The sequence below is a fragment of the Coregonus lavaretus genome (genome assembly GCF_964263955.1).
Source record: "Coregonus lavaretus genome assembly, chromosome: 3".
In the NCBI taxonomy this organism is placed as follows: Eukaryota; Metazoa; Chordata; class Actinopteri; order Salmoniformes; family Salmonidae; genus Coregonus; species Coregonus lavaretus.
In genome coordinates, this window is record NC_139990.1 from 4,841,715 (window position 1) to 4,869,219 (window position 27,505).

Consider the following 27,505-nt stretch of genomic DNA (forward strand, 5'->3'; position numbering starts at 1 on the left):
TTACGTCATTTAGCAGACTGCTCTTATCCAGAAGCGACTTACAAATTGGTGCATTCACCTTAATTTTAATTTTTTTGTTTTTTTTTGTGAGTTTTATTTTTTTTATTTTTTTGGGTAGAAGCATAGGGTATGGCTGTGTCCTAAATTGCACCCTATTCCCTATAGTACACTACTTTTGACTAGAGCCCTATGGGCTCAGGTCAAAAGTAGTGCACTACATAGGGAATAGGGTGCACTTTAGGAAACAGACTGTCCTTGATTTAACTGTGGCTGTGGAATGGAAGCCTGTTCGTCCTTTCCCTGTAAATGTCTGTGGAGCTGCACGATGGATAATGATGGTTTACACTTCCGATTGGAGTGTTTGGGGAGCGTTGAGCCTAATATCCTTTTTCACGCTGGCTGGCTGGGGCCTAGGCACGGCAGGGAGAGGGAGAGAGAGGAGGAGACCGCAGGGAAAGGCCTTATCGCTTAGCACCGCTATAATGTGGCGCTTTTCACAGCCGGAGAAGATTAAATCTCACCACCCGAGACCAGACTGTCTCTCTCTGTCCTCTTCAGTCTCTCTCTCTCTCTCCTCTCTCTCTCTCTCTCTCTTGTCCTCTTCAGTCTCTCTCTTCTCTCTCTCTCTCTCTCTCTCTCTCTCTCTCTCCTCTCCTGTCCTCTTCAGTCTCTCTCTCTCTCTCTCTCTCTCTCTTTCCTCTTCAGTCTCTCTCTCTCTCTCTCTCTCTCTCTCTCTCTCTCTCTCTCTCTCTCTCTCTCTCTCTCTCTCTCTCTCTCTCTCTCTCTCTCTCTCTGACACACCACAAAGGTTATGTGTTGTTAAGGAGTGCTGGAAGCTAGCTCAGTACAGTATTATAAAGGCATTCTCTCTGTCGTCGCAGGGCCTATAGGCTGTTGGCTGTCTGCCACCACACTGTAGAGTACCTGAGTGATAATTTCTACTTAAACTGCCTCAATATCCTCCCGTCTAAACACACCTCCACCCGGCACTCTCCAAATGCTTCAGCCCTAAAGGCCTCCTCTCAAATCATATTTCCACATTAAATATTCATCTAACAGCTCTTAAATGGAGGTTGGCTTTTCCCTTCCATCGCTGAATGGGAGGCCTGGACCCTGTTTGGGAAACTCTCCTTAAAGCTGAGTAGCTACCTGACAGACAGCAGGACAGTATTAGGGAAAATCTCCATAAAACCTCTTAAGGATCGGACACTTTTTTTTTCAATTTTCGCCTAAAATGACATACCCAAATCTAACTGCCTGTAGCTCTGGACCTGAAGCAAGGATATGCATATTCTTGATATCATTTGAAAGGAAACACTTTGAAGTTTGTGGAAATGTGAAATGAATGTAGGAGAATATAACACATTAGATCTGGTAAAAGATAATACAAACAAAAACATGCGTTTTCTATTACTATTTTTTGCATTATCTTTGAAATGCAAGAGAAAGGCCAGACAGTGATGTAGAATTCTAGATGTAGTCCCCTGTAGCTCAGTTGGTAGAGCATGGCGCTTGCAACGCCAGGGTTGTGGGTTCGTTTCCCACGGGGGGCCAGTATGAAAAAAATTTAATAATGTATGCACTCACTAACTGTAAGTCGCTCTGGATAAGAGCGTCTGCTAAATGACTAAAATGTAATTTAGATGTTGTCCACCAGATGGCAGCGGTGTGTGTGCAAAGTTTCAGACAGATCCAGTGAAGAATTACACTACACACACTGTACCAAACCAGTTGCCGTGATAAGTGTTTTGTTGTTGTGCACTATCCTCAAACAATAGCATGGTATTTTTTTAGCTGTAATAGCTACTGTAAATTGGACACTGCAGTTAGATTAACAATAATTTAAGCTTTTTGCCCATATAAGACATGTCTATGTCCCGGAATGTTGGCTGTTGTTTACAACACCATTCTAGTCAAATATCGCATATTGAGCAACAACCGTCCCGTATAAGGAACACAGATCCCATAGAGGTTAAAGCTGAGTATCTACCTGACACACAGCAGGACAGTATTAGGGAAACTCTCCTTAAAGCTGAGTATCTACCTGACAGACAGCATCAGAGTCAAGGGTCTCTGACTTTTAAGTATAGACGCCTACATTTTACATTGTAGTCATTTAGCAGACGCTCTTATCCAGTGCGACTTACAGTTAGTGAGTGCATACATTTTTTATTTTTTCATACTGGCCCCCCGTGGGAATCGACCCCACAACCCTGGCGTTGCAAGCGCCATGCTCTACCAACTGAGCTACACGGGCCTACTGCATGTAACACATACAAATACTTCAATGTCTACATATCAGTCAGCAAAAGCAATATGGATAAACGTACCATTATGTTGTATCCATGTTAAATTACATGTTATGTGTACCAAATATGCATCTAAAAGCCTTTAAACTTTATTTTCTTATTCAGTTAGCTGAGAAATAAATGATGAATTTGAGATGAGCTTCAGATGGCTGTGTTGTATCTCCAACAGCTGAGGAAACAGAAACAAAACAACAGTCCATAAAATAAGACAATCTGAGCAGCATTATTTATGGAGGCTAGATATCTCCCTACCTCCATTTCTTCCTTCTCGCTCGCTCTCGCTCGCTCTACTCCTTACTCCCTCCCTCTCATCCCTCAATCTCCCTCCATCCCTCACTCTCCTTCTCTATCCCTCACTCCCTCACTCTCCCTCTCTACCTCCCTCCCTCTCTCGCTCTCTCCCTACCCCTCCATCTCGCCCTCTCCCTACCCCTCCATCTCGCCGTCTCTCACTCTCTCCATCCCTCTCTCCACTCCCTCCCTCCCTCTCTCTTCAACCCCTCTCTCTCTCCACCCCTCCCTCCCTCTCCACCCCTCTCTCCCTCCCTACCTCTCTCCCTCTCCACCTCCCTCCCTCAGTTCCCCAAGCAGTCAGTCTCTCTCCTCACAGCTCCACTACACTAGACACGACGCAGCCACTCCTCACAGACCAGCGCCAGCCAGCCTCCCTGTCGCCTGTCACCTGCTGCCAAATGTCTATTCTCAGCAATTAGGGTTTGGGCTGTGCCGCCCATGCGTGCGCCAGCCAACCCTCCCCAGCCTAGCTCTGCTCTGCCAGGGCTGTGCCAGGGACATGCCAAGGCGGGGCGAGAGCTGGCACGGTGGGTAGAGAATAAAGTGACAGGTGTTGCTCTACAGGAGGCCTGCCCACAGTGCTCAGGCGTGCCAGCCGGCCCCAGCTGCCCAGCAGGCGATAGCACCCCAGTGCCGGGGCATCAGTAACTCTAGCCACATGATAACATCACTCACCTGACCTGATTCAGTTGCCACTTTCACTGTCTGTGTCTAACTGCCAATATGGGATAGTGTTAGGGTTGTGGTGTTTGGTGTTGCTGCCTTCAGAAAAATAGCATCAATATTCTTTGGGTGGTTCTGGTCTATACAGTACATACAGAATCTAGGTTTATTAATGTCTGTTTCACAGGTTTGTAGGTCTTCTATGCTGGTCCTTTCCTCCCTCATCATACACTGATGTCATTTTGATTTTATCCATTGATCTTGGCATTAAACCCTAGTTTTCTCTCTCTCTCCCTCTCTCCCTCTCTCGCTCTCTCCCTCTCTCGCTGTCTCGCTGTCTCCCTCTCTCCCTCTCTCGCTCTCTCTCTAGATAAATTCTGGTACTGTCGACTGTCTCCAAACCATAAAGTCCTGCACTATGGAGATCTGGAGGAGAGCCCTCAGGGAGAGGTGCCCCATGACTCTCTACAGGAAAAATGTGAGTAGTAACAACACCAGTACTGCTCTGGGTCAAACAAACTGTCCGTTTCTGTTTAAAAAGAGCCAACTGCAACTTGTTAAATAATCGTTTACTGCCAGGCTGCCTAAAGATGGTTGTTACTGATGTTGTTAGTAGTTGATGCAGCATGTCAACAGAACAGGGATATGTGGTTTTCTTACCTAGCTACCTTATGGTGAATGCACTAACTGTAAGTCGCTCTGGATAAGAGCATCTGCTTAATGACTAAAATGTAATGTATATGTAATCTAACTGATGATGATGATAAGAGGATGTTTTCCTTGATGTTGACGTTCCTCTCCTCCTCTTCCTCCTCTTCCTCCTCCCGTAGTACCCGTTGCCGATATCAAAGTGGTGGTCACTGGTAAGGACTGTCCTCACATGAAGGAGAAGGGAGCTCTGAAGCAGAACAAGGTGAGTGTGTCTATAGTATCTGTCAGTGTAGCTGTGTCTTATATAACAAAGGAGCACCGATCCTCTGTCGCCTGGACCTTTATTACTTTGTCGACGAATATGGTGTCTGGAAGAATGGGCCAACAGGTCTGTGGGCTGGCTAATTGACTGACTGGCTGCCTGGCTGGCTGCCTGGCTGGCTGCCTGGCTGGCTGGCTGCCTTGCAGGCTGTGTCCTAGGCCGTGTTTGGGCTGTGTGAATGGGAACATGAGCGGAGTCACCTCTCTGGGCCCAGCCAGGGCTGTCACAGACTGCATCTCAATATCTAGTGTTGGACAACCGTATGTCTCAAAGTGCCTTTCTGTCCCAGTTTGTCCCCTACCTGTCCCCCTGCTCGATATGCTCCGTCCCCTGTCCCCTGGCACCCAGCAGGTGGCGCCGGCACACACAACAGCCAAGCCATCTGGTGTTGGAGTGGCTGGGGAGGGAACGTGTCAGAGGCACAGCGGGAGGGACGCACACACTGGAGGAGAGGAGAGGCTCATTAGCATGTTAGTGATAGTGCTACATTTGAACTCCCTCCTTTTCTCTCGCTCTCTCTCTCTCCTTCTCTCCCTCTCCCCCTCTCTCTCCCCCTCTCTCGACCTCTCTCTCGCTACAGGAGGTTCTGGAGCTGGCCTTCTCCGTCCTCTACGAGTCAGACGAGTATTTAAACTTCATCGCTCCGGACAAGCATGAGGTAAGCACTAGGCAGCTGGCACGGTCACCCAACCAATGACAGCTTTCAGAGATGGACTGAGAGGAAGTCAATGGAGGTCGTCCACTCTCCAGCATGACAGGGGACACTTTATGTTAATAGACTGCTGTGGCTGTGTGGGAGTGGGGGTGTGTGTGCGGGGGCGGGCACGTCGCCTGTACTCATCCTCTCCTGTCTCTCCTCAGTACTGTGTGTGGACGGACGGTCTGAACGCACTCCTGGGGAAGGAGATGACCAGTGACTTCACCAAGTCAGACATGGACACCCTGCTCTCCATGGAGATGAAGCTCCGCCTCCTCGACCTGGAGAACATCCAGATCCCAGAGGCCCCTCCCCCCATTCCCAAAGAACCTAGCAACTATGACTTTGTTTATGACTGCAACTAACTAACCAACCATTCAAAATCAATGACCTACTGTACTGGACCAACCAACTCTCTTTTTTCTAAAACGGCAACTGGAAAAATGAAAAAATTACGATGAAAATGATGAGCGACAGAAAAAGGATTATATTGAACAATTTTCCTTCCTTCTTGCTATACTTGCTAAATTTCCTTTTTTAATTAAAGGGTGCGTTTTAATAGGTTTTTCCGGCACTTAATGACTCTTTGCGGCCCACTGACTGAACCATCCCGTCACCATGGAGACCAAACCAGGAAACGTCCATATGGGTCCTTTGGGTCCTAAACCAGACATATTCTTCTAACGGTCTCTAAACGTTGTTGTTTGGTCTTCACTCTCCAAGATGTCGTCACAGTGTTCTTCTCACCTCAAACCTACTCACTCTTCACTCCTTCACTGAAGCATCTGTCATTTGCTTGGGGTTTGTTGTAGAAAAGCTCTTTGATAAACGCTTGGTTGTCCTTTTTTTGTGTGTTTTTTTGGTGATTTTCTACAGGCCGTTGGACGTGAGGAGGTGGTCCGTTTCATGAAGAGGCTGTAAAGAGGCGTTGAGGGACATTAAGTCTTTTAGCTCTCCAACAGTCTGACTGCATCCAAAATGGCACCCTATTCCCTATATAGTGCACTACTTTTGACCAGGATCAAAAGTAGTGCACTATATAGGGAATAAAGTAGTGTACTATGTAGGGAATAGGGTGCCATTTCAGACACGGCCTCTGTTTCACATTTACGTGGCAGGTAATGTTTCTGAGAGGAAGAAAGGATCAAGTGTATTTAAGATGATGAAGTGTATATTTAGAGTTCTCTCACTCCATACTTCACATACTGTCTGTAGATTGTTACGATAAGTGTGTCGTTCTAAAACCTGCCACTGTAATACAACACGGGAAACTTCCTGAAGTCTTCTATCCTTATATCACGGCTGCTTTGAGCATACTGTATACTCACACACTGGCTTAGCCCAAACAAACACACAACTTTAATAGCTACATGCTTGCTGAGACGTACACCTCTCTCTTTCCTCCAACTTGATCAGGCTCGATTACGACTGCTGTAACATTCCAAAGCAATATTGAGCAAAAACAAAAAATATCTTTATTATGCTGATGGTGTAATTTAGTGATATTTGTGCTGCTGCCAAGTAGACAGTATTGGGGATGTTTGTGTTTTTAGTAAAGGGAAGTTGTTCTTTTTTTGTTTTATGTGGCCGTCAAAATTTGGAGGTTCATGTACATTTTATTTAAAAGCGAATCATGAGTCGACATTTCTAATATGATTTATTATTTAATACCTTCAGGTGTTCGTATCTAGGTCTGAAAGCCCCTCAACCTGCTGTTTACATTAAAGATTTAAGGAAACTGACATCTCTTGTTGCATATTCTATTATTACTGTATATATGATATTATTAGTTATGTCTTTCTACATTGTATGAGCTTTTGTTATTGTGTATGTGTCCATGCCACCAAATCTCCTGTCACTAAAAATACCCATACTGCATCACTTATTGTTGATATGGCTTTCTATACAGTCGATTTAGAAAAACTGGTTAGTGTGTTTTACCAACATACAAAGACATGCAAGCAGTTCTCTATGTACTGCACGTGGCAGTCTCTTGGATCAGAGTTCTTCCACAGGAGAGATGCAGAGAGAGAGAGATGCAGAGAGAGAGAGATGCAGAGAGAGAGAGAGAGAGAGAGAGAGAGAGATGCAGAGAGAGAGAGAGATGCAGAGAGAGAGAGAGAGAGAGAGAGAGAGAGAGAGAGAGAGCAAATACAGAGAGAGAGAGAGCGATACGAGAGAGAGAGAGAGAGAGAGAGACAGAGAGAGAGAGAGAGAGAGAGAGAGAGACTGAAGAGGACAGAGAGAGAGACTGAAGAGGACAGAGAGAGAGACTGAAGAGGACAGAGAGAGAGACTGAAGAGGACAGAGAGAGAGACTGAAGAGGACAGAGAGAGAGACTGAAGAGGACAGAGAGAGAGAGAGAGAGAGAGAGAGAGAGAGAGAGAGAGAGAGAGAGACACAGAGGGACAGAGGGACAGAGGGACAGAGGGAGCGAGTCAGAAAGAGAGCGAGAGACGGTCCTGGTCTCTCTGTCTGGTTTTACATACTCGGCTGTGTTTGGGCGTATTCGTTTCTCTTTACACAGGTGACAGCGGTCCCCTCTCCATCTCCACGCTGAACCCTCCCTCCTACACACTCGCTCCTCTGGGCAGGAATCTCAGGCCATTTACCACTCTGTGGCTCAACCCGATGGAGTCTGTCTGGACAATGTTCCATTCTCTTCATAGACTTGTGAGGGAAGACTGTTCATTCGTTAACAGAAGATGACTTCCCTGATCGTTTTCATATAGTTTCGTGTCAGCTTTCAACAACATCTGTCTCTCGCGCACACACACAGACTCACACACAAACACACAACTGTTGGGCTGTTAAGTGGATTAATGAGTGATTACTAAAGGGACAGAGTACCTATCACTCTCTCTCTCTCTCTCTCTCTCTCTCTCTCTCTCTCATCTCTTCTCTCTCTCTCTCTCTCTCTCTCTCTCTCCTCTTCTCTCTCTCTCTCTCTCTTCTCTCTCTCTCTCTCTCTCTCTCTCTCTCTCCTCTCTCGCTCTCTTTCTCTTTCTCTCTCTTTCTCCTCTCGCTCTCTTTCTCTCTCTCTTTCTCCTCTCGCTCTCTTTCTCTCTCTCGTCGCTCTCTTTCTCTCCTCGCTCACTCTCCTCGCTCACTCTCCTCGCGTTCTCTCTCTCTCTCTCTCTCTCTCTCTCTCTCTCTCTCTCTCTCTCTCTCTCTCTCTCTGCCGCTTCAAGAGCTCAGGCAGGTAGAGTAGGTCATGGCTCTGCCAATGTCAAAGGTTACTAACACACAATACATTTCACCTGCTCCTTAGAATCTGCTAGACTTGTCAGAAGAAGGCCACAATCTGCTCAGTGTCACAGTCTGAAGTGAAGGAATAATGTTAGTTTTAAAAAACTTGAAGTTGAGCAATTAAATTAGAAATCAATGACATGCCAAATTAGTGCCTTCAGAAAGTATTCACACCCCTTTACTTTTTCCACATGTTGTTGTGTTATAGCCTGAATTTTAAATTGAATTAATTGAGATTTTTTTTGTCACTGATCTACACACAATACCCCATAATGCCAGTGGGATTTTTGTTTTAATTACAAAAAATGTAAAAGCTGAAATGTCTTCAGTCAATAAGGGATTCAACCTATCGTTATGGCAAGTCTAAATGGGTTCAGGAGTAGAAATGTGCTTAACAAATCGTATAATAAGTTGTATGGACTATACAATCAATAATAGTTTTTAACATGATTTTTGAATAACTACACCATCTCTGCACCCCACACATACAATTATATATCTGTAAGGTCCCACAATCAAGTAGTGAATTTCAAGCACAGATTCAATCACAAAGACCTGGGAGGTTCGTCAATGCCTTGCAAAGAAGGGCACCGATTGGTAGATGTGTAAAAATAAAAAATAGACACTGAATATTCCTTTGAGCATGGTGATGTTATTAATTAGGGTTTGGATGGTGTATGAATACACCCAGTTACTACAAAGATACAGGCGTCCTTCCTAACTTAGTTGCCGGAGAGGAATTAAACATTTACATTTACATTTAAGTCATTTAGCATCACCATTGGGGTGCCAGAGCAGTGAATAGCTTTGACTGGGCTGAGCGGGAACTGTGCTTCCGTAGAGGTAGGGGGGCTAGCAGGCCAGAGGTGGATGAACGTAGTGCCCTCGTTTGGGTGTAGGGTCTGATCAGAGCCTGAAGGTAAGGAGGTGCCGTTCCCCTCACAGCTCCGTAGGCAAGCACCATGGTTTTGTAGTAGATGCGACCTTCAACTGGAAGCCAGTAGAGTGTGCGGAGGAGCGGGGTGATATGAGAGAACTTGGGAAGGTTGAACACCAGACGGGCTGCAGCGTTCTGGATAAGTTGTAGGGTTTTAATGGCACAGGCAGGGAGCCCAGCCAACAGCGAGTTGCAGTAATCCAGACGGGAGATGACAAGTGCCTGGATTAGGACCTGTGCCGCTTTCTGTGTAAGGTAGGGTCGTACTCTCCGAATGTTGTAATAATACTAATAATATGCCATTTAGCAGACGCTTTTATCCAAAGCGACTTACAGTCATGCGTGCATACATTATTTTATTTTTTTGTATGGGTGGTCCCGGGGATCGAACCGACTACCTTGGCGTTACAAGCGCCGTGCTCTACCAGCTGAGCTACAGAGGACCACGTTGTAGAGCATGAACCTGCAGGAACGGGTCACCGCTTTGATGTTAGCGGAGAACGACAGGATGTTGTCCAGGGTCACGTCAAGGTTCTTTGCACTCTGGGAGGAGGACACAATGGAGTTGTCAACCGTGATGGCGAGATCATGGAGCGGACAGTTCTTCCCCGGGAGGAAGAGCAGCTCCGTCTTGCCGAGGTTCAGCTTGAGGTGGTGATCCGACATCCACACTGATATGTCTGCCAGACATGCAGAGATGCGATTCGCCACCTGGTTATCAGAAGGGGGAAAGGAGAAAATTAATTGTGTGTTGTCTGCGTAGCAATGATAGGAGAGACCATGTGAGGATATGACAGAGCCAAGTGACTTGGTGTATAGCGAGAATAGGAGAGGGCCTAGAACTGAGCCCTGGGGGACACCAGTGGTGAGAGCACGTGGTGCGTAGACAGATTCTCGCCACGCCACCTGGTAGGAGTGACCTGTCAGGTAGGACAGAATCCAAGAGTGAGCAGCGCCGGAGATGCCCAACTCGGAGAGGGTGGAGAGGAGGATCTGATGTCACAGTATCAAAAGCAGCAGATAGGTCTAGAAGGATAAGAGTAGAGGAGAGAGAGTTAGCTTTAGCAGTGCGGAGAGCCTCTGTGACACAGAGAAGAGCGGTCTCAGTTGAATGACCAGTCTTGAAACCTGACTGGTTTGGATCAAGAAGGTAATTCTGAGAGAGATAGCAGGAGAGTTGGCTAGAGATGGCACGCTCAAGAGTTTTGGAGAGAAAAGAAAGAAGGGATACTGGTCTGTAGTTGTTGACATCGGAGGGATCGAGTGTAGGTTTTTTGAGGAGGGGTGCAACTCTCGCTCTCTTGAAGACGGAAGGGACATAGCGAGCAGTCAAGGATTAGTTGATGAGCGAGGTGAGGTAAGGAAGAAGGTCTCCAGAAATGGTCTGGAGAAGAGAGGAGGGGATAGGGTCAAGCGGGCAGGTTGTTGGGCGGCCGGCTCAGGGATTTCATCATGAGGCCAATGGTGATTTTAAAACAGTTAAGAGTTTAATGGTTGTGATAGGAGAAAACTGAGGATGGATTAACAACATTGTAGTTACTCCACAATATTAACCTAAATGACAGCGTGAAAAGAAGGAAGCCTGTACATTTAAAAAAAATATTCAAAAACATGCATCCTGTTTGCAACAAGGCACTTAAGTAATACTGCAATAATACTGCAAATTAACTTTTTGTCCTGATTACAAAGCGCTATGTTTGGGTCAAATCCAACACATCACTGAATACCACTCTTCATATTTTCAAGCATGGTGGTGGCTGCATCATGTTATGGGTATGCTTGTCATTGGCAAGGACTGGGGAGTTTCTTCAGATAAAAAGAAACGGAATACAGCTATAAGCACAGGCAAAATCCTAGAGGAAAACCTGGTTCAGACTGCATTCCAACAGACATTGGGAGATGAATTCACCTTTCAGCAGGTCAATAACCTAAAACACAAGGCCAAATCTACACTGAAGTTGCTTACCAAGACAACATTGAATGTTCCTAAGTGGCCTAGTTACAGTTTTGACTTAAATCGGCTTGAAAATCTATGTCAAGATTTGAAAAAGTCTGTCTAGCAATGATCAACAGTCAAATTGACAGAGCTTCAATAATTTAAAAAATAATAATGGGCAAATATTGTACAATCCAGGTGTGCAAAGCTCTTAGAGGCTTACCCAAAAAGACTCACAGCTGGAATCGCCACCAAAGGTGTTTCTACAAAGTATTGACTCAGGGGTGTGAATGCTTATTTCTGTATTTAATTTTCAAAAACAACATTCTAAAAACATGTTTTGACTTTGACATTATGGGGTATTGTGAGTAAATCTATTTAATCCATTTTGAATTCAGGCTGTAATACTTTCTGAAGGCGCTGTAGTACTTCAACACATCACCTTCAGTTATCCAGACACCTATTTAAAGGTAATTTATATTTAATACTATTCCACATGGGCACAACTTTGGTTGTAGAAGTGGGAGAGACACTTAAAAAAAATTTTTTTATCCAGTTGGATAAACACTCCAAACAGCCTACCCGACCACATGGAGGCGTCTACATGGTCCTAAAGCACACCGTTGCCTCGTTTTGTATCACATTCCAATGATAAAACTGGGGGGGGGGACAAAAATGCAATTTCAGAATGTGGGGGGGACATGTCCCCAGTAGAAATTGTGCCCTTGCTATTCCACCATCCCCTAGGCTTTGACTAACTGCCATCATACTTGAGTCATTTTACAAACCTGGAACCATTGAAGTAGAATGCCTTTGGTTCCCAAGTTCCACAATATTTTTCTTCATCCATCATTGTTTCTTACTGCGTTTGTCAACCTTCAAGAGTGTATGTGCGCTCTGAAATGATTTACTTCTTAACACATCTGATCAATGCTGTGCTCTCATTGGAGAGACAGGAGCGATTTGTTATTGATGTTGTTGATACTACAGCCGGTTCCATCCTTAGATCTTCCTCACATCACTATTTTGCTTGAGGGCACCAATCTTGGAGTTAATGTGGAACACATTCTCAGTCTGGTTTGGAACAGAAAATGGGGTGTATTCACTAAGAACCGAATGGAAGTAAACAGGTTGAAACAGTGAGGGACTAATCTGAATTTGTCCAATAAGAAACGCTTGTTTTTGTTGCAAAACATTTTCCATTGCAAAATGTTTTGCTACGGTGTGCACTGATGAATACAGTCCTATATAGCCCATTTTTTAAACAGTAACTGAACCATCTAGACCCTGAAAGCTATACAGTGTTGGACTTTGAAGCTATACAGTTATTTATATGTTATATTATTCAAAACTCAATGGCTGTACAGTATACCATTAATTTAAAAGTCCAAAAATGTATGGACCAATCGCAGATTGCCATTTTAAAACAAAACATTCCAGCCAAGAAAGCTGTTAAAATATCAAGCCAGTGAGAAGTTATTTTCTTCTGAGCAGCAGTCAAACACCCCCAGCCAATCCTATAACTTGAGTGCTCGCGGCCATAGGGTCAGAAGAATTAACAGGGTGAAATAATTTCATTATCTGAGAGGAAGCTTATCCTCATTGAGCTGTTATTTTCCAAGAGAATCAAGATAAATTGATATTATTTCGAGCTTAATTTGCTCTACATCCACAGTGTTCTTTATTTCCTAATTATCCACCTCAAATGATCTATCTGTAGGTATACCATACATGCCTGATGACAGGAATACTAAAACCATCAACTGTAAAATACACTACTTGGCCAAAGGTATGTGGACACCCCTTCAAATGAGCAGGCGTCCACATACTTTTGGTCATGTAGTGTACATTGAACATGACGCCTCTTGTCCCAGGTGCATAGGACATGTCTCTTTGGGGCTGAATGTTGCACATAGGCTGGTGTGACGGTGCCAAGACCTCTATTGAAGACATTGGTTTAGTTCTTACTTTGTCAAGTTGGGGAATCTCATTAACAGTGTACTTATAAAGCTCACTCAAACAACCAACTCAAAGTATAAATCTCCAGCCATTCTAACCTGATCACACACACACCAACGTATGTTCTCGTCTTCAAAGCTTTAAAGCAGTCCACTGTGTGAATCCAGGCAAAGACATGAAGCTTCTCTTTATTTATAGCCGGTTTGATTGTCTGCCTGAGAGACCGTTTGAACCTGTCACACCGTATTACTTCAGTGTGTCAGGGAATCTGCCTGTCATGACTGCTCTAAAATAGTCCCTTGTCTCAGGCAATGCTCGCTCTCTTACTCCATCTCTCTCTCTCTCTCTCTGTGCTATTCTGGAATCGCTGCTCTGCCTTTCCTCCAGCAGTCATGTCAAAAGGGTTGGTTGTTCGGTACTCAGTTTGTTGTAGGCCTATTCCTCAGGAACTAATTCAGTGAGTGTTGCTTATTGATGCTGGGAAATCGACCAGGCACTTTTTTGAAAAGCAGCCTGCTTTTGGGATTACTTTGAAGAAGCTTGGCTCTGTCGGGGAGGAGGATTCTTCTGACAACTAACGGATAACATGGCCCCGGGCGCAGTTTTTTGGATCACAGGGTTTATTTTGCAAAATTCGCCCATTTATAAAGCTGTCATTCGCCCTTCTGTGTGTTCTCTTCCATCTGACAGAATTGTGTCCCATGTCGGAGGAATGAAGGCTGGACTGAGATGAATCCTGATGACAAACAGAAGTGAACACCATCTAACACAGTAAAGATCCTAAAGATACTGCCGCTGCTGTCAGAGGCGAGAGAGAGAGAGTGTGTGTGTGTACGACTGCATTTCTGTGGCCACAGATGTTGTCCGAGTCCATACAATTGGGAGGGCAGAATGAACAGAGATTGATTCAGTCACACAGAGCTCCCCAGTGGCCTTGTGGGTACATCTATTTCTCTGTTCTCATCGGAACCAGAATGCACTGCTCTCACGGAACAGAACAGCCTCCATTTATACATCCCAGTTTTACGTTCAAATTCATTCTGTTCTTTTTCCGTTTAAAAATATATTTTTGGAACAAAAACGACTAGGCGATCTATCTCGGTCAGCTCTTTGGCACGTTTATGTAGCCTATCCCATGGGCCGAGAGTGCAGTTTCCGCTCTCTCTGCAGCTCTGTGATGGGTTAGCAGTCTCCTCTTTCTTTCTGTGGTGGGTTAGCAGTCTCCTCTCTCTCCCTCTATGTGGTGGGTTAGCAGTCTCCTCTCTCTCTCTGCAGCTCTGAAGGTAACTGCTCTAAAATAGTTCCTTGTCTCAGGCAATGCTCGCTCTCTTGCTCGGTCTCTCTGTTTCGCTCTCTGTGCTATTCTGAAATCGCTGTTCTGCCTTTCCCCCAGCAGTCATGTCACAAGGGTTTGTTGTTTTCTAGTCAATTTGTTGTGATGGGTTAGCAGACTCCTCTCTCTCCGCAGCTCTGTAATGGGTTAGCAGTTGCCTCTCTCTATGCAGCTCTGTGATGCGTTAGCAGTCTCTCTCTCTCTCTCTCTGTGGTGGTTTAGCGGTCTCCTCTCTTGTTCTCTGTGGTGGGTTAGCAGTCTCCTCTCTTGTTCTCTGTGGTGGGTTAGCAGCCTCCTCTCTTATAATATATCATAATAATATAATAATAATAATATAATATATAATATAATAATAATAATAATAATAATAATATAATATGCCATTTAGCAGACGCTTTTATCCAAAGCGACTTACAGTCATGCGTGCATACATTTTTTTTGTGTATGGGTGGTCCCGGGGATCGAACCCACTACCTTAGCGTTACAAGCGCCGTGCTCTACCAGCTGAGCTGTGGTGGGTTAGCAGTCTCCTCTCTTGTTCTCTGTGGTGGGTTAGCAGTCTCCTCTCTTGTTCTCTGTGGTGGGTTAGCAGTCTCCTCTCTTGTTCTCTGTGGTGGGTTAGCAGTCTCCTCTCTTGTTCTCTGTGGTAGGTTAGCAGTCTCCTCTCTTGTTCTCTGTGGTAGGTTAGCAGTCTCCTCTCTTGTTCTCTGTGGTGGGTTAGCAGACTCCTCTCTTGTTCTCTGTGGTGGGTTAGCAGTCTCCTCTCTTGTTCTCTGTGGTAGGTTAGCAGTCTCCTCTCTTGTTCTCTGTGGTGGGTTAGCAGTCTCCTCTCTTGTTCTCTGTGGTGGGTTAGCAGCCTCCTCTCTTGTTCTCTGTGGTGGGTTAGCAGCCTCCTCTCTTGTTCTCTGTGGTGGGTTAGCAGTCTCCTCTCTCTCTCTGCAGCTCTATGATGCGTTAGCAGTCTCCTCTCTCGCTCTCGCTCTGTGATGGGTTAGAAGCCTCCTCTCTCTCTTTGCAGCTCTGTGATGGGTTAGCAGTCTCCTCTCTCTTTCACTGTGATGGGTTAGCAGTCTCTCTCTCTCTGTGGTGTGTTAGCAGTCTCCTCTCTCCCTGTGGTAGGTTAGCAGTCTCCTCTCTCTCTCTGCAGTGGGTTAGCAGCCTCCTCTCTCTCTTTGCAGCTCTGTGATGGGTTAGCAGACTCCTCTCTCTTTCACTGTGATGGGTTAGCAGTCTCTCTCTCTCTGTGGTGTGTTAGCAGTCTCCTCTCTCCCTGTGGTAGGTTAGCAGTCTCCTCTCTCTCCCTGTGGTAGGTTAGCAGTCTCCTCTCTCTTTCTGCAGCTCTGTGAGGCGTTAGCAGTCTCCTCTCTCGCTCTCTCTGTGGTGGGTTAGCCGCTCCTCGCTCGCTCTGTGATGGGTTAGTAGGCTCCTCTCTCGCTCTGTGATGGGTTAGTATTCTCTCTCTGTGTGATGGGATTGCAGCCTCCCCTCTCTCTGTGATGGGTTAGCAGTCTCCTCTCTCTCTGCAGCTATGTGATGGGGTAAAAGTCTCCTCTCTCTCTCTGCAGTAATGTGATGGGTTAGCAGTCTCCGTTCTCTCTGCAGCTATGTGATGGGTTAGCAGTCTCCTCTCTCTGCAGCTATGTGATGGGTTAGCAGTCTCCTCTCTCTCTCTGTGGTGGGTTAGCAGTCTCCTCTCTCTGCAGCTATGTGATGGGTTAGCAGTCTCCTCTCTCTCTCTGCAGTGGGTTAGCAGCCTCTTCCTCTCTCTTTGCAGCTCTGTGATGGGTTAGCAGACTCCTCTCTCTTTCTCTGTGATGGGTTAGCAGTCTCTCTCTCTCTCTGTGGTGTGTTAGCAGTCTCCTCTCTCCCTGTGGTAGGTTAGCAGTCTCCTCTCTCCCTGTGGTAGGTTAGCAGTCTCCTCTCTCTCTCTGCAGCTCTGTGATGCGTTAGCAGTCTCCTCTCTCGCTCTCTCTCTGTGGTGGTTTAGCAGTCTCCTCTCTCTCTGCAGCTATGTAATAATAATAATAATAATAATAATAATATGCCATTTAGCAGACGCTTTTATCCAAAGCGACTTACAGTCATGCGTGCATACTTTTTTTTTTTTTGTGTACGGGTGGTCCCGGGGATCGAACCCACTACCTTGGCGTTACAAGCGCCGTGCTCTACCAGCTGAGCTACTGCTAACCCATATGTGATGGGTTAGCAGTCTCCTCTCTCTCTCTGCGGTGGCTTAGCAGTCTCCTCTCTCTGTAGCTCTGTGATGGGGTTAGCAGTCTCCTCTCTTTATCTCTGTGATGGGTTAGCAGACTCCTCTCTTTATCTCTGTGATGGGTTAGCAGACTCCTCTCTCTCTCTGTGGTGGGTTAGCAGACTCCTCTCTCTCTCTGTGGTGGGTTAGCAGACTCCTCTCTCTCTCTGTGGTGGGTTAGCAGACTCCTCTCTCTCTCTGTGGTGGGTTAGCAGACTCCTCTCTCTGTGGTGGGTTAGCAGACTCTTCTCTCTCTCTGTGGTGGGTTAGCAGACTCCTCTCTCTCTCTGTGGTGAGTTAGCAGACTCCTCTCTCTGTGGTGGGTTAGCAGACTCTTCTCTCTGTGGTGGGTTAGCAGACTCTTCTCTCTGTGGTGGGTTAGCAGACTCTTCTCTCTCTCTGTGGTGGGTTAGCAGACTCCTCTCTCTCTCTGTGGTGGGTTAGCAGACTCCTCTCTCTCTCTGTGGTGGGTTAGCAGACTCCTCTCTCTCTCTGTGGTGGGTTAGCAGACTCCTCTCTCTCTCTGTGGTGGGTTAGCAGACTCCTCTCTCTCTCTGTGGTGGGTTAGCAGACTCCTCTCTCTCTGCAGCTATGTGATGGTTCAGCAGTCTCCTCTCTGTGGTGGGTTAGAGGTCTCCTCTCTCTGCAGCTATGTGATGGGTTAGCAGTCTCCTCTCTTTATCTCTGTGGTGGGTTAGCAGTCTCCACTCTCTCTGTGGTGGGTTAGCAGACTCCTCTCTCTGTGGTGGGTTAGCAGACACCTCTCTCTGTGGTGGGTTAGCAGTCTCCACTCTCTCTGTGGTGGGTTAGCAGACTCCTCTCTCTGTGGTGGGTTAGCAGACTCCTCTCTCTGTGGTGGGTTAGCAGTCTCCACTCTCTCTGTGGTGGGTTAGCAGACACCTCTCTTTCTCTCTGTGGTGGGTTAGCAGACTCCTCTCTCTGTGGTGGGTTAGCAGACACCTCTCTTTCTCTCTGTGGTGGGTTAGCAGACTCCTCTCTCTGTGGTGGGTTAGCAGACACCTCTCTTTCTCTCTGTGGTGGGTTAGCAGACTCCTCTCTCTCTGTGGTGGGTTAGCAGTCTCCACTCTCTCTGTGGTGGGTTAGCAGACACCTCTCTTTCTCTCTGTGGTGGGTTAGCAGACTCCTCTCTCTGTGGTGGGTTAGCAGACTCCTCTCTCTCTCTGTGGTGGGTTAGCAGACTCCTCTCTCTGTGGTGGGTTAGCAGACTCCTCTCTCTCTCTGTGGTGGGTTAGCAGACTCCTCTCTCTGTGGTGGGTTAGCAGACTCCTCTCTCTGTGGTGGGTTAGCAGACTCCTCTCTCTGTGGTGGGTTAGCAGACTCCTCTCTCTGTGGTGGGTTAGCAGACACCTCTCTCTGTGGTGGGTTAGCAGACACCTCTCTTTCTCTCTGTGGTGGGTTAGCAGACTCCTCTCTCTCTGTGGTGGGTTAGCAGTCTCCACTCTCTCTGTGGTGGGTTAGCAGACACCTCTCTTTCTCTCTGTGGTGGGTTAGCAGACTCCTCTCTCTGTGGTGGGTTAGCAGACTCCTCTCTCTGTGGTGGGTTAGCAGACACCTCTCTCTGTGGTGGGTTAGCAGACTCCTCTCTCTGTGGTGGGTTAGCAGACACCTCTCTCTGTGGTGGGTTAGCAGACTCCTCTCTCTGTGGTGGGTTAGCAGACTCCTCTCTCTGTGGTGGGTTAGCAGACACCTCTCTCTGTGGTGGGTTAGCAGACTCCTCTCTCTGTGGTGGGTTAGCAGACTCCTCTCTCTCTCTGTGGTGGGTTAGCAGACTCCTCTCTCTGTGGTGGGTTAGCAGACTCCTCTCTCTGTGGTGGGTTAGCAGACTCCTCTCTCTGTGGTGGGTTAGCAGACTCCTCTCTCTGTGGTGGGTTAGCAGACACCTCTCTCTGTGGTGGGTTAGCAGACACCTCTCTCTGTGGTGGGTTAGCAGTCTCCTCTCTCTGTGGTGGGTTAGCAGACTCTTCTCTCTCTCTGTGGTGGGTTAGCAGACTCCTCTCTCTCTCTGTGGTGAGTTAGCAGACTCCTCTCTCTGTGGTGGGTTAGCAGACTCTTCTCTCTGTGGTGGGTTAGCAGACTCTTCTCTCTGTGGTGGGTTAGCAGACTCTTCTCTCTGTGGTAGGTTAGCAGTCTCCTCTCTCTCTCTGCAGCTCTGTGATGCGTTAGCAGTCTCCTCTCTCGCTCTCTCTCTGTGGTGGTTTAGCAGTCTCCTCTCTCTCTGCAGCTATGTAATAATAATAATAATAATAATAATAATATGCCATTTAGCAGACGCTTTTATCCAAAGCGACTTACAGTCATGCGTGCATACTTTTTTTTTTTTTGTGTACGGGTGGTCCCGGGGATCGAACCCACTACCTTGGCGTTACAAGCGCCGTGCTCTACCAGCTGAGCTACTGCTAACCCATATGTGATGGGTTAGCAGTCTCCTCTCTCTCTCTGCGGTGGCTTAGCAGTCTCCTCTCTCTGTAGCTCTGTGATGGGGTTAGCAGTCTCCTCTCTTTATCTCTGTGATGGGTTAGCAGACTCCTCTCTTTATCTCTGTGATGGGTTAGCAGACTCCTCTCTCTCTCTGTGGTGGGTTAGCAGACTCCTCTCTCTCTCTGTGGTGGGTTAGCAGACTCCTCTCTCTCTCTGTGGTGGGTTAGCAGACTCCTCTCTCTCTCTGTGGTGGGTTAGCAGACTCCTCTCTCTGTGGTGGGTTAGCAGACTCTTCTCTCTCTCTGTGGTGGGTTAGCAGACTCCTCTCTCTCTCTGTGGTGAGTTAGCAGACTCCTCTCTCTGTGGTGGGTTAGCAGACTCTTCTCTCTGTGGTGGGTTAGCAGACTCTTCTCTCTGTGGTGGGTTAGCAGACTCTTCTCTCTCTCTGTGGTGGGTTAGCAGACTCCTCTCTCTCTCTGTGGTGGGTTAGCAGACTCCTCTCTCTCTCTGTGGTGGGTTAGCAGACTCCTCTCTCTCTCTGTGGTGGGTTAGCAGACTCCTCTCTCTCTCTGTGGTGGGTTAGCAGACTCCTCTCTCTCTCTGTGGTGGGTTAGCAGACTCCTCTCTCTCTGCAGCTATGTGATGGTTCAGCAGTCTCCTCTCTGTGGTGGGTTAGAGGTCTCCTCTCTCTGCAGCTATGTGATGGGTTAGCAGTCTCCTCTCTTTATCTCTGTGGTGGGTTAGCAGTCTCCACTCTCTCTGTGGTGGGTTAGCAGACTCCTCTCTCTGTGGTGGGTTAGCAGACACCTCTCTCTGTGGTGGGTTAGCAGTCTCCACTCTCTCTGTGGTGGGTTAGCAGACTCCTCTCTCTGTGGTGGGTTAGCAGACTCCTCTCTCTGTGGTGGGTTAGCAGTCTCCACTCTCTCTGTGGTGGGTTAGCAGACACCTCTCTTTCTCTCTGTGGTGGGTTAGCAGACTCCTCTCTCTGTGGTGGGTTAGCAGACACCTCTCTTTCTCTCTGTGGTGGGTTAGCAGACTCCTCTCTCTGTGGTGGGTTAGCAGACACCTCTCTTTCTCTCTGTGGTGGGTTAGCAGACTCCTCTCTCTCTGTGGTGGGTTAGCAGTCTCCACTCTCTCTGTGGTGGGTTAGCAGACACCTCTCTTTCTCTCTGTGGTGGGTTAGCAGACTCCTCTCTCTCTCTGTGGTGGGTTAGCAGACTCCTCTCTCTGTGGTGGGTTAGCAGACTCCTCTCTCTCTCTGTGGTGGGTTAGCAGACTCCTCTCTCTGTGGTGGGTTAGCAGACTCCTCTCTCTGTGGTGGGTTAGCAGACTCCTCTCTCTGTGGTGGGTTAGCAGACTCCTCTCTCTGTGGTGGGTTAGCAGACACCTCTCTCTGTGGTGGGTTAGCAGACACCTCTCTTTCTCTCTGTGGTGGGTTAGCAGACTCCTCTCTCTCTGTGGTGGGTTAGCAGTCTCCACTCTCTCTGTGGTGGGTTAGCAGACACCTCTCTTTCTCTCTGTGGTGGGTTAGCAGACTCCTCTCTCTGTGGTGGGTTAGCAGACTCCTCTCTCTGTGGTGGGTTAGCAGACACCTCTCTCTGTGGTGGGTTAGCAGACTCCTCTCTCTGTGGTGGGTTAGCAGACACCTCTCTCTGTGGTGGGTTAGCAGACTCCTCTCTCTGTGGTGGGTTAGCAGACTCCTCTCTCTCTCTGTGGTGGGTTAGCAGACTCCTCTCTCTGTGGTGGGTTAGCAGACTCCTCTCTCTGTGGTGGGTTAGCAGACTCCTCTCTCTGTGGTGGGTTAGCAGACACCTCTCTCTGTGGTGGGTTAGCAGACTCCTCTCTCTGTTAGAAAGAAAGAAAGAAAGAAAGAAAGAAAGAAAGAAAGAAAGAAAGAAAGAAAGAAAGAAAGAAAGAAAGAAAAGCTACATGTAGCAACAAAGACACTATCATGTCTAAGAAATATTCATACAGTTACTTCTTGCTACTTTGCTGTTAAGACAAAATAGATATTTCAGAGCATTGGCAACCAACACAGAGTCAGACTCTGGATAACTGGATGTGGTTCTCAGATCCAGGATCAGCTTATTGACGGGTGGAGGGAGTGTTCACTGTGACTGCTGATGACCAGAGAGACCAGGCTGGAGCGCACCACCACATCTACCATGTCCCTTAGACCTGGACAACACACACAGGGAGGGGTCACGACACACACACACACACACACACACACACACACACACACACACACACACACACACACACACACACACACACACACACACACACACACACACACAGGGTAGGGGTCACACAGATATTAGACATGTCTATGAACATAGAACAGAACAAGACGTTTTTAATGCGTTGATTTGAATATATTAAGTCTGAGATAGCAAAGCCTGTCACTAGTACCTGTATGTCTGTTTTCTGTATCACACTAAGAGCTAATAGAAACAACTGGTCAGGCACTTCACTCTCCGACTCAGGTTCAGACTTCAACACAGTCAGAGCAAACTCCACCTTCCCTGAAGGAAGAAGATCAACACTGTATTACATTTACAATGCACTCCATACTTTTTGGGTGAGATTGAATGTCCTGCTGCCAACCATCACAGAGAGTGACTTTATTGTGCGTCCCAAATGGCACTCAATTTCCTTCATAGTGCACTACTTTTGAACAGAGCCCTATAGGACTATGAAGGGAACAGGGTGCCATTTGGGATGCAGCCTATGTGTACCTTCAGTGGAAGGTAGGGGGATGGTGTTGGAGCGGCCCGTCAGACAGGCTAGTGGTTCGTGGCTCTGGGTGTGCAGCCAACCCAGGAAGGCAGTCAATCTCCACCTCACGCTCTGCTGCAGGCTAGGAGGACATCAGGACAGGGGTCAAACAGCAACACGGCATTCAATACAACCAGCTGCCAAACTCATTCCACGGAGGGCCAAGTGTCTGCGGGTTTTCGCTCCTCCCTTGTACTTGATTGATGAATTAAGGTCACTAATTAGTAAATAACTCTTTTTTATTTTTTAAAGCAACGTATAGTTAAATAAAGGTAAAATAAAATAAAAATAAATAAGGGAGTTATACTCCAGTCTAGTAGGTGGCGGTAATGCAACATTTATTGGATGCCAACCGCCGTTAAACCTCATCGAAGAAGAAGATTTGCTCCTCACGACCAAATTATAGAGAAGGAAGGAGACCTAAAGCAGTTACGGTAGGAATATCGTTTCCTTCAGCGAAATTCTGTATACATGCTCAATCTTTGGCTAACTAGTTAGCTTGGTCGCCAGTGTGTAATTTCTTGTTTTGTATTTATTTATCTTACCCTCATGCTATATTGCCTCTGCAGGTGTACACAATCAACTTGGAGTCTCGTCGGGGTGATGACAGACCTGATCCAGCTCTCTGCGCAGTCCGGGTTGTGGAGGAGTACAGGGCGCTGGATGAGTACCTTGCAGAGGAATTCACAGAGGTCTACCTCATCAAGTTCCAGAAACTCACCAGTGCAAGATCAGGACAGGTTCCATCCAGTTGATCATGATGAATGATACATAACTAGGGCTGGGAGTTTTCCCAGTGACCATGTAACCTGACTGTTGTGTTCAGTAACGTGGGGTTTTAGCTCAGTTGAGTATTGAATGCTGTTGCTTTAAGAATGTGCATTTGTAACACTGACCAGGAAAAACCTCCAGGCCCTAGTTTATAGTAACTAACTACTAGGCCCTTGGTATTACTAGGCTCTAATAGTTATACAGGACTGTCATATCTGCGAACAGAGAGAGTGGCTGAGTGAGTGGCCACCTCACTCAGCCAGTTATACTTTGATGTCATTCTGTTTCACGGCAGCCAAACAGCATATGAATGAGAAGTGTTTCTTTGGAGATGTACTACATGTGTGCTATGCCCCTGAGTATGAGACAGTGGAGGACACCAGATTAAAGCTGCAAGACAGGAGACGACAATATGTGAACAGGACGACTCAAAATAAAGGGACAGATGCTGTGTTAGTAGATCATTAACAACATAAGCATGATTATTGTGATGTAGTTAGTTGACACATTATTCTCTATTCTTCTTTTTCGGTTGTGAAGCAAAAGAACAGGACCAGGGGGATGAAGAGTTCAAAAGGCCCATGTCTTCAGATACAGTTGCTACCTCAGCCAGGACTTCCTCAGGTGATGATCAGAGATCCAGTGATACCAGCAATAAGGAAGAGACTTTGAGTACCAGCCATGGTCATTATTTAGGGTTTCCCTTATTGCCTTTACCCTCACAGGAGTTTCCTCCTTACAGACATGCCCCATCTTATGATCGGTCTTATAGTTATCAGGCAAACCAATGCAGGACTATTCCAACAGAGGACAAAATGGGTTAATTGCATAATGCCACAGAAAATGAACAGCAGCAGGCACTCAACGTAAGTGGCGTTCCCTCCTCCTCTGGGGGAGACAGAGGGATGGTGAAAAGACTCAGTAAGAATCCACCCCCTGCAGTACATTTTAGTCATTTAGTAGACGCTCTTATCCAGAGCGACTTACAGTTAGTGAGTGCATACATTTTTTATTTTTTATTATTTTATCATACTGGCCCCCCGTGGGAATCAAACCCACAACCCTGGCGTTGCAAACGCCATGTTCTACCAACTGAGCTACATCCCTGCCGGCCATTCCCTCCCCTACCCTGGACGATGCTGGGCCAATTGTGCGCCGCCCCATGGGTCTCCCGGTCGCGGCCGGCTACGACAGAGCCTGGAATCGAACCAGGATCTCTAGTGGCACAGCTAGCACTGCGATGCAGTGCCTTAGACCACTGCGCCACTCGAGTACCACCCAGATTCGTACCAAGGACCACACATTTGGAACATAAACAGAAAACTGAAAATGGTAGAAACAAGTAAAGATTCACTTTTTGGCATCGTGGACAAAAATGAAACCCTCATTGGAACAAACTACCAGAGTAGCCTAAGATGGATATGGCGGATGAGTCGTTGAACACAGCAGCCAACATGATCAGAAATACATTGAAAAAGGTATATCGTGGTCATTTGCTTCCTAAAATTGGTCACTCACAGTCACAACTTCATACAGTATTACAATTCAAGTGTGAGTGATACTGCAGTAAATTAATTAATTTCCTTGTTCTCAGGTAGAATCAGTTGCTGAAGTCAAGCCAACAGAGAAGAAGACAAAGCCAGGAAAGCCTCGGAGGAGAATCTAACAGCATCACACACAAGATAACACGTACATTTCATCAAGGTCCTAGACTTTACACCAATCAGACGGTACTTAATCTTACATTTCCCATTAGAGTATGAGCAGTTTTTGATATATTGATATATATATATATATACAGTGAGGGAAAAAAGTATTTGATCCCCTGCTGATTTTGTACGTTTGCCCATTGACAAATAAATGATCAGTCTATAATTTTAATGGTAGGTTTATTTGAACAGTGAGAGACAGAATAACAACAACAAAATCCAGAAAAACGCATGTCAAAAATGTTATAAATTGATTTGCATTTTAAAGAGGGAAATAAGTATTTGACCCCCTTCTCAATCAGAAAGATTTCTGGCTCCCAGGTGTCTTTTATACAGGTAACGAGCTGAGATTAGGAGCACATTCTTAAAGGGAGTGCTCCTAATCTCAGTTTGTTACCTGTATAAAAGACACCTGTCCACAGAAGCAATCAATCAATCAGATTCCAAACTCTCCACCATGGCCAAGACCAAAGAGCTCTCCAAGGATGTCAGGGACAAGATTGTAGACCTACACAAGGCTGGAATGGGCTACAAGACCATCGCCAAGCAGCTTGGTGAGAAGGTGACAACAGTTGGTGCGATTATTCGCAACTGGAAGAAACACATAAGAACTGTCAATTTCCAACGGCCTGGGGCTCCATGCAAGATCTCACCTCGTGGAGTTGCAATGATCATGAGAACGGTGAGGAATCAGCCAAGAACTACACGGGAGGATCTTGTCAATGATCTCAAGGCAGGTGGACGGGGCCATGTACCGTCAAATCTTGGGTGAGAACCTCCTTCCCTCAGCCAGGGCATTGAAAATGGGTTGTGGATGGGTATTCCAGCATGACAATGACCCAAAACACACGGCCAAGGCAACAAAGGAGTGGCTCAAGAAGAAGCACATTAAGGTCCTGGAGTGGCCTAGCCAGTCTCCAGACCTTAATCCCATAGAATATCTGTGGAGGGAGCTGAAGGTTCGAGTTGCCAAACATCAGCCTCGAAACCTTAATGACTTGGAGAAGATCTGCAAAGAGGAGTGGGACAAAATCCCTCCTGAGATGTGGGCAAACCTGGTGGCCAACTACAAGAAACGTCTGACCTCTGTGATTGCCAACAAGGGTTTTGCCGCCAAGTACTAAGTCATGTTTTGCAGAGGGGTCAAATACTTATTTCTCTCATTAAAATGCAAATCAATGTATAACATTTTTGACATGGGTTTTTCAGGATTTTTTTATTTATTTTTTGTTCAAATAAACCTACCATTAAAATTATAGACTGATCATTTCTTTATCAGTGGGCAAACATACAAAATCAGCAGGGGATCAAAAACGTATTTCCCTCACTGTATATATATATCAGTGTCATGAAAATGAATAAAGTAGTTGTGTCCTTAACACTCAAGTGTATCCTGGAATGCATGCTGCTCAAATGCCAATATGCTCTGTAACACAAAATAAATAAAAACATGTCAGACAAAGGGTAAATATTGTCCAATCCAGACAGACAAGTCATTACACTGTGTTTATAGTCTTAACTTCAATGCTCACCTTGGCATCGGGAAGGCAGGTTCCAAAAGCCTCAAGCAATAGATTCTCATCTCTCACTGCCTTTTCAAAGTCTGCATAGGACAGTCTGCTGTCGTGGTGGAAACAACTCATTGGTCTTTTATGTTCACACAGTATATTTAATCTGAAGCATGAATTAGTCAATTGTGACTTGAGTTAAATAGGGATTGTAAACACAGGGTACAATGAAGGTACCATTTTTGTAATTACCATCTTCTTGAGTGTGATCTCCACCAGGTCTTTGATGCCCTCGTCTGGGTCCTCCTCTGTGGGCTGTCTGATCAGGCTGTTCTTCAGCATGTGGAACATCTCTTCCTGGGAAATGTACCCATCTCCATTCAAGTCATACACATCGAAGCAGTCTAAACGGGTCAAAGTGTCAGTATGGATAGTTAATAAAGTAGATAATGGTCAAATAGCCTACATTTAAGTCATTTAGCAGACGCTCTTATCCAGAGCGACTTACAGTTAGTGAGTGCATACATTTTTTTTTTCATACTGCCCCCCCCGTGGGAATCGAACCCACAACCCTGGCGTTACAAGCGCCATGCTCTACCAACTGAGCTACATGGGGTACAAGCCTTAATAATACACTTTAAATCTTTCTTACACTTAATTTTTTCATCCAATGTCCCACGGAGAAAGATTGATAGTCCCTCGATCCACTCTTTCACACTGACGTAGCTGTCGTTGTCTTTGTCGAATGCACGAAAGACTAGAATATAAATGCAACACAAGAGTCAAGATTCTTAACAATACCCCACCACAGTATGTCATCAGTATCATCATCTTTTTGGTTTATTCTGTTTCATGTGACATGCAGAAATGTAACAAAAGAAACAAGCCTACCTCTATCCATGATCATATCATCAGTCATTCCAAAGGTGTTGTGTAGAATATTCCTGAATTTCCCTCTGTCCAGACCATTCCCTACCCTCCTGTCACTCTGATCCCCCAGGAGACCATTGAACAGTTGGATCAGACACACTGCTTCTGTTTTGTTAACTGCAGTTAAAAATAGTATTTGTACTCCTCCCATATGCATAATTACATTTGCATAGATAGACTGATGTAGGATTTGATGAACTTGCTAAACACACAGCAGAGAATAGAACACAGAACAAACTTTGACACATGATCCCAACAAAGCAAGGTTATAGCGCCTCCCATGTTTCATAAAAAAGCAGTGCTGCCACGTTCAATGGATCGGGAAGCACAGTTTTGGTTGGAGGAGCTAGCAAGACAAATAGCTAACTAGCTATAACCTTTTTTAGTTTTCAAGTTTTGTTAATAGCTATATGGCTACTGTATCTAGATAACTGCAGAATTAGCAACTAGTTAGTTAACGTTAGCATGTATTGTTGGAAGTTCAGCTAACGTTAGCATGAGTTCAGCTAACGTTAGATAGCTAGCTAACTAGTCAGGACATAAACTTTGACTATTTCTGCCACAACTATCCAAACGGATACTTACAGTGTTTTACTTGTTTAGAAAGAGTTTCAGCGAGATTCTGAATCAATTTTCTATTTATAGCAGCCATTTCAGCCATTGATAGTATGCAGGATTGCTGGCTAGTTAGCTAGCAGTGGCTACATGAAAACACAACTACTTGATGTTGACACCCTGTTACCATAGTAGCTCCAATCCACGTGCT

The 27,505-nt window shown here is 46.1% G+C and overlaps 2 protein-coding genes and 1 pseudogene across 3 annotated transcripts in view; 2 read left to right on the top strand and 1 right to left on the bottom strand.

Moving 5' to 3' along the window:
- Positions 1-6,721, top strand: part of LOC311126069 (engulfment and cell motility protein 1) — a 148,031-nt gene extending 141,310 nt beyond the window's left edge. The window contains exons 19-22 of the mRNA XM_084158473.1: positions 3,637-3,744; positions 4,097-4,179; positions 4,820-4,897; positions 5,101-6,721. Of these exons, the coding sequence (XP_084014599.1) occupies positions 3,637-3,744; positions 4,097-4,179; positions 4,820-4,897; positions 5,101-5,301 (470 nt within the window). The 3' untranslated portion in view covers positions 5,302-6,721. The remainder of the gene's footprint in view (positions 1-3,636; positions 3,745-4,096; positions 4,180-4,819; positions 4,898-5,100) is intronic.
- A 15,080-nt stretch (positions 6,722-21,801) lies between these two features.
- Positions 21,802-24,258, top strand: LOC311119866 (RNA-binding protein 48-like; annotated as a pseudogene). The gene is made up of 7 exons: positions 21,802-21,849; positions 22,196-22,255; positions 22,391-22,571; positions 22,888-23,042; positions 23,144-23,533; positions 23,864-24,070; positions 24,187-24,258. The product of its transcript is annotated as an RNA-binding protein 48-like (transcript).
- Positions 24,259-25,676: 1,418 nt separating this feature from the next.
- On the bottom strand, positions 25,677-27,400 carry LOC311119876 (calaxin-like; the record flags this gene model as incomplete). Its single annotated transcript, XM_084157791.1, has 6 exons — positions 25,677-25,727; positions 25,834-25,938; positions 26,062-26,213; positions 26,462-26,566; positions 26,701-26,856; positions 27,325-27,400. 6 exons carry the CDS (start codon positions 27,398-27,400, stop codon positions 25,677-25,679), a joined length of 645 nt encoding a protein of 214 aa, XP_084013917.1.
- Between the last annotated feature and the right edge of the window lie 105 nt (positions 27,401-27,505).